Here is a 6,487-nt window from a genome sequence, read left to right on the forward strand (position 1 = left end):
TTGATTGCTCAAACTACAAATGTGTTGAAATAATCCCTCATCCTTTTCAGCAAGTCTTACACAATAACAAATCGTTTTACTTTTCAAGTGTAGTAGAGTACAAAGTACAGAACCCTGCTCTCAGATGTAGTAAAGTAAAAGTATCCACATTAAACTGTACTTACAGATATCTAAATTTTATACTTATTTAGTTCTTGACTACTTTTATTTCGTTATGTTTATGCTGGTCTGGGCTCATTTCATCTTGTGAAATAATACGCGTCTTGTCCCACTCCTAATTAGTGGGAGTGGTAGTGATTATGAGCTGTATGCACCATAGCACTTGTCCATATGCACAGAAAACTGCTATTTTTAGTCATACGTGGGGAAGCAGCAGTAGTACATGTCCTTTACAGATGCTGGAGGCGGTGTTTGTTCATTATGTCAGCATTGTGTAACCAGCCTCCAGGACAGGGGGTCTCAAACTGTGTTCCACCAACCACTAATGCAAAACAGTTCTTCAATCAGATCGTCTTTGTACAGTTGTATTTCTGGTCCACACCAAACTGAGTGAATAATCTGGATTAGGCAAGTGTTGTGGATGTGGTTTAGTCCAGGTTTAGTCCAGTCCAAATCCAGTCTAAATCCAGTTTAAATCCCAATTTAATCCTGGTTTAAACCTTTAATTCTTGTTTCGTCTAAAAATTGGTCCTAGTTTTGTCACTCTTGCTTTAATCCTTTTCTGTTATCTGCCAGTGTTCCACTTAACAATGTATAATTCTTCTGCATGAATCACAAACACGGGCTGCTGTACCATTTCAGATGAGAAATTCTTGTGTTGTGAAGGTGAGTTGACTTGACACCGACAGGAGCTATTGAAAGTGCTTCCTGTGATGAGAGCTTAAGCCTGGGCCTCTGTGCATTAACTAATGGATTCTCAGGGCACAGGTAACCAGACTAAACAATCTAAAACTGGACTGTGTTTTGGTGAGACCTGTTTTGGACTGAAATATGGCTGCCCAATTTCGGAAAAAGTGAGTCTTTGAACTTTTATTGCAAACCTTATCGCAATATTTGTCCAGAGAACACATTGTAAATAACTCCAGGAGGATTGTTGAGCCCATATTACGGCATTTTCTGACCTACGTTATAATGTTTCCTCATTACAAACATACCTGAAATTGTGTTTTGTTAAACACAGAATTCCTGCATATTTAGGCTGAGTTCTTCTTCTCTCAAACTGAAAAATTGTAAAACAGGAAGTGTTTTTAAACTCAACACACCTTCACTAGAATAATTTGGATGATTTTTTGGCTCTCTACTGACCAAAAAAGCAAAAGGTAACATGAAAACTACAGCTACATGACATCACAAGGTGGAACAGAGCATTTCGAGCTGCACTTTAGGGATGTAGACAGACTAATAATAAAGGATTACTCAAACATGTGTGAATTAGGGATGGGCATTCGATGAAATTTTCTTAATCGATCGTCGGAAGAATTAACGATCGATTATCGATTAATCATTAACGTTTTTATATTAAAATGATCATCATTATTATTACTATCTGCACTACTAATCTGCATAAATAAATTTAACTTTACGACATATAAACTGTAACGACTCAAGAGCCACATCAGCCCGTTTTAGATTATAATGTGTTTAATTCAGTTTAGCGCAACTCTCACAGAAACTAAACTTAAAACGGCATCGCTAATTTGCATAAACTCAGCGAAAATAAAACTACAGCTCTTGCGTCGCTGATGCGGTCAGTTTCGGTTAGATTAAAAGACTCAGTGAAATACAGGTTAGTGTGACCACATTTGCGTTTGTCAAAACCAGGACACCGTACGGGGGTGGGAGGTTGCGACTCTCACCTGGTAAAGCTTTTTCCCACTGGACACCGAAACATATGTTCTTGCTTTGTAGACTGTGCACATGGACTCACACTTGTCCCGAACGCAACGGAAAGCGTGGAATTTCTTGTACAAATCATCGTTAAATACGCATTTGTGCTTCGGTACGTTGCAGACTGACCAACTGTTTGTGTTTGCTCGCTCCTTCTGATGCAGAGAGACACATGTACAGACCCCTGTTTGGTCACGCTACGCACAGCAACCTACATTCGGTTTGTCGATTAAAATTAACGTAATCGATGAAATTCTTAATGATCAATTATCGATTAATCGATTAATCATGCCCATCCCTAGTGTGAATGAAACAAAACAACTCCATAATCTCCATTTTCATTTTCCTCACACCATGCGGTCTCCTTACTGCTGTCAATAATCCATACATGCGCACTTCCAATAAAATCATGAATTTAAAAAGGGCCTACCTGTAAAAAACATGTCTTGTAACTGAAGACAATCAGATCATCAACATGTTTAAATAGAGTAGAAGCTTTATATATAGCGCAGAGAAGTTTTTTTTCTTGATGGTTTTTAAATAGATTGATAGTGACAGATGTGAAAATCCCCCAGGCACAATATCACACCTTTCCCTCCATCAAAACCACAGCCAGTCAAAGATAGCAGTGTCTCCACAAAACTGGGAATGTGGAATTTTACTTAAGAACGAAAGAAACGGGAACAAAATGTGTCTATTCTCAAGGAAAATAAAGCAGATTTGACCATTTATGAATTATAACAAGTCTAGAACATAAAACAAATGAAATAATGTGTTGTATGCATGTACTGTATGTTGTCTTGGTCTCCTTCCCTGGTCTCGTTCCCTGGTCTAGGGGACTGCCTGGTTTAGTACCGGTTCAGTCCCGGTTCGGTCCCGGTTCGGACCCGGTTCGGACCCGATTTAGTGCTGGTCCAGACCTGGTTCAGACCTGGTCCAGACCTGGTCCAGACCTGGTTCAGACCTGGTTCAAATTCCAGTTTAGCCCTGGTTTACTGTATGGCTCACTCCTGTCGCTTAGACCTGGTTTATACCCAGTTTGGCAGATCATTTGCTTTCGTGACTCATGCCTAGCACCTAGAGATATCAGATCAGAGATATTTCCAATTTGACGTCAGTACTTGTATAAACTGCTTATCAAAACTAAAATCTATATCGAGTCATTTAATGGCAGCGCGTCATGTTTTCAAACAGACATTAAAGCCTATAAATGGCGTGAGCCCCCACACACTGCAGTGATTGTAATTACAGAAGTGAAACCTGCTGAACAGTGCACAGTGTGTAATCATGAGGATAAAACCAGGAACACAACAACAGAGGCAGCCTTCAAAAACATCCAGGAAAGAATAAAACAGCATGAGGTCACATTTTATATGCACTTATAAAGACACAAATACTACATTGTTTAGGAGTAGTCGGCATTGCCACATTTAAGGATTAAAGGATAGAGATTCTAGGGTTGGTTTGAAGTAATCCAGCAACTTCCTCAAGTGAGAGTACTACTATTACTAAAGAAATGCTATGCCAAACAATAGGTCTGTCACGATAACGATTTTTGAAGCATGACATATTGCTTCAGAGAAAATCCCAGTAAATCATTTTTAAACAGAAACAGTATCATTAAAAGACATAAGATGCAACGAATAAATAGTAGAATGAAGCAATAACTGGCCATAGAAGTTATTTATTCGACCCTCCACAGCTCAAATCTTATCATTTTGCAACTAACATAACAAAAATCTCCTTATTATTGCAAAGAAATTGTACACGATAAACACTGAGCTCCAAAATACACTGTTCCATCTTTAATATATTTAAGTTGATATAGTAATTATCACAACAGGCCTATCAAAAATGAGTCAATTAAAAGTGTGTGTTGCACAGTATTTCAAAACTCTGAACTAACCATCATCTGACCCATGCACTCCCAACTCAAGATAACAACTATTGCATACAGAGAAGAAAATGTAAACGGTGTGGTGGCTTTAAAAAAACAGATTAATCTCACTCCCTAAACTCTCTCCACACGTTCTCCTTTGTACTGTTACTCTAAATCTGTTTTAAAATGCAGCAAAATAATGCATTTCAGATATTCTATTTGATATACGTACATAGTATTGCTGGTTTTCAGATGGTATCACAACATTCTACAGGCCAGTGATATTTAATATACAATATTGTAAGATTCTTGTAATATAGAATGTTATTGGCTCTAGTCAATAATAGAAATGATGAGGTTCAGTATTTGTGAATTGACCTTTTAGATATTTCATGGCAAAGTACAATGAAATCAAGAGGGAAAACTGTCCAGAATCTGAAAACCACTAATTACTTTGCTTAGAATGTTCCACGGTATGGCATTAAACATGTGTATCTCCACAGAAAAATAAGTTAAAGATCTGTGGAGACCAGACTTTTCACAGGAAGAATGCATGATTTGGTATTTATGATGACTAAAAACCTGTAAGGAAATGAATGCTAGATAGATAAGAAAGTGGTGCATCCTATTACAGATAAGTTACACAGTTCACCTTTAAATCTTGCAATTCAGCTTTGTAATCTTGGAAAATTTGACAAATAACACACTATTGGCTGATTAGGTGTCAGCTGCTTTCCTGATACGATGGGGCGCATTCTCTTTCTCTGATGTCAAAGCCAAATAAGAAATGTTTGAACTCTTGGGAAATTCAGTCTCTGTGCGGTGTTTTCAATCACTGTGTATTTTTGTTTTGTTTTGTTAATGCTGGGAACAGTCACAGCTGATCATCCAGTGCCCTAACACAACAGCACTACCCTTATCAAACCCTGTCAAAATGACCCCAGCACTCATTTATAATGGGAGGAAACCACTGCCAACTTTACCATGCTTTCTGACTATTTTAGACAGGCAATGGAAGGGTCAGCACTGGGTAATTTAGCCAAAGGACAAGTTCCTTAGCCCTTATTTTCAGTGCAAACTTTCCCAGAATAGGCAATCGAGCTGCTGTGTTTGTGTAAAAGCAGTGCTGGGAATAACACAGCATTCTAGTTTTTCACATGTGCATGGGACACAGGGGGCAAAGGTCAAGTTCACAAGAACATTGACACTACACTGACAACATGTGTGCAACCACGTTTTCTCATTAAAGGTTATTGTTTCGAAATTATTCTTAAACTAATACGAAATCCTCTTTAAGACAATTAAAAGTCAGTTGACAAATTGAATTGTAAGAAAACAGCTCGAATGTTTTAAAAATATGATCAAAACTAGAAAACTAGTTCACATATTCCTGAATCCATCTTTCTGCTCTCAACCAGTAACTTGGGAAATCCTAAATTAGTAATCAGTTTATCATCTCAAGGTATAAACTTTTAAAAAAAAAGGTGCGCTGTTGGATGGTCCAGCACTTGCTCGTCTCCATGGAGATGTTAGTGCTTCATCTGGAATGTTCCACAGGATGGCATAAACTTATCCATATCCATGGAGACAAGCAGGTGGCACTACCAGGCCAAGTTAGAGGTCAGATGGCTGGATTCCAAGGGATTTTAAGCAACACAAACACCTGCAACTGAATAACTGCGACATAGATCAGTTAAATGCCATACTGTGAAACATTCCAGGCATGCCAAAAACATCTTTATGGAGACAAATGTTGCTGACCCTCCACCAGAAAGTTCCACCGTTCACCTTTAACCTCTAGGCACTGAGACACCACTGCAAAATGACAAAACGCATGAAAAACTCGTGCGTAAAAGCTGGCCAAATAAACTCAACACAGAGACATGAATGTGATGATGATGTAGTTTGAATGGGTTGCACAATGTGTCTGGAAAGTAGCATTTGAGCAACCTGGGTCAAATGTTGAGACAGCACTTACCGAGCAGCAGCAGCTTCACTTCCCTCGCCGCTTTTTCACCATCCTCTCGTAAGTTTTTGTCAATCATTTTCGACCGCTCCGCCGCTGCCTTGTCTTCCTGACTGACCGTACAACCCATGGTTCCCAGTGCGCGCTTCAGGTCTGCGGTTAAGTGGAAAATACCCAAGAGAAAAAAAAAATGTATAAAATGGACCAACCGACTCGGGCAGCCCTGTTTCTCTGGTCAAACGCAGCTAGGGTTGAAGTTGTCGAGCTACAGGCGACAACTTCCCTTTTTCAAGAGCGTCAAACTAACGTGACAAAATCCGCTCATCCGAGGCAGCGCACAAAAAGCATGAAAAAGCGGTTCAGTCCAGCGATGCAAGACTAATTTTAAACGCAGAAATAGTACGTGGGAGAGGAGTAGAGAAGTCAATAAGCCAGCATTGGTCCTCTTCAAGTGATTCAAAGTTGTCCAGTGGGTTAAACTTTCATAAAAAGACAGAAAGCGAGTAAGTTAAAATAAAATCTGCAGGTTATGAGGACAGGAAAAGCGCAAAAAGTTATAAGCCAAAGTATCCCAAAATATATAAGAAGGAAAATTACATTCACGATCAATAAAACTTGTCCCGCGGTGGTCTGTTCGCCTCGTTAAAGTCCGCACGTCTGCTAGCGCATTCTTGGAGATTTCTCACGTTTGAAGCCACACCCGGAGCAGCCCGAAGTTCCCCTCCACAGGACACAGCTCTCTTTGCTGTGAGCCG

At 39.4% G+C, this 6,487-nt stretch overlaps 1 protein-coding gene across 2 annotated transcripts in view; it reads right to left on the minus strand.

The window, feature by feature from the left end:
* Positions 1–6,487, minus strand: part of LOC110168443 (guanine nucleotide-binding protein G(i) subunit alpha-2-like) — an 87,145-nt gene extending 80,658 nt beyond the window's left edge. Inside the window, exons 1-2 of one of the 2 annotated variants that reach the window (XM_020933885.2) lie at positions 6,330–6,487; positions 5,745–5,885 (exon numbers count right to left, since the gene is read on the minus strand). In XM_020933885.2, coding sequence (XP_020789544.1) covers positions 5,745–5,862 — 118 coding nt within the window. In that variant the 5' untranslated portion in view covers positions 5,863–5,885; positions 6,330–6,487. The remainder of the gene's footprint in view (positions 1–5,744; positions 5,886–6,329) is intronic. The other variant, XM_055160073.1, reaches the window with a different exon arrangement.

This window comes from Boleophthalmus pectinirostris, unplaced genomic scaffold, assembly GCF_026225935.1.
Source record: "Boleophthalmus pectinirostris isolate CB_2022bp ecotype Guang Dong unplaced genomic scaffold, ASM2622593v1 HiC_scaffold_3, whole genome shotgun sequence".
NCBI lineage: Eukaryota > Metazoa > Chordata > Actinopteri > Gobiiformes > Gobiidae > Boleophthalmus > Boleophthalmus pectinirostris.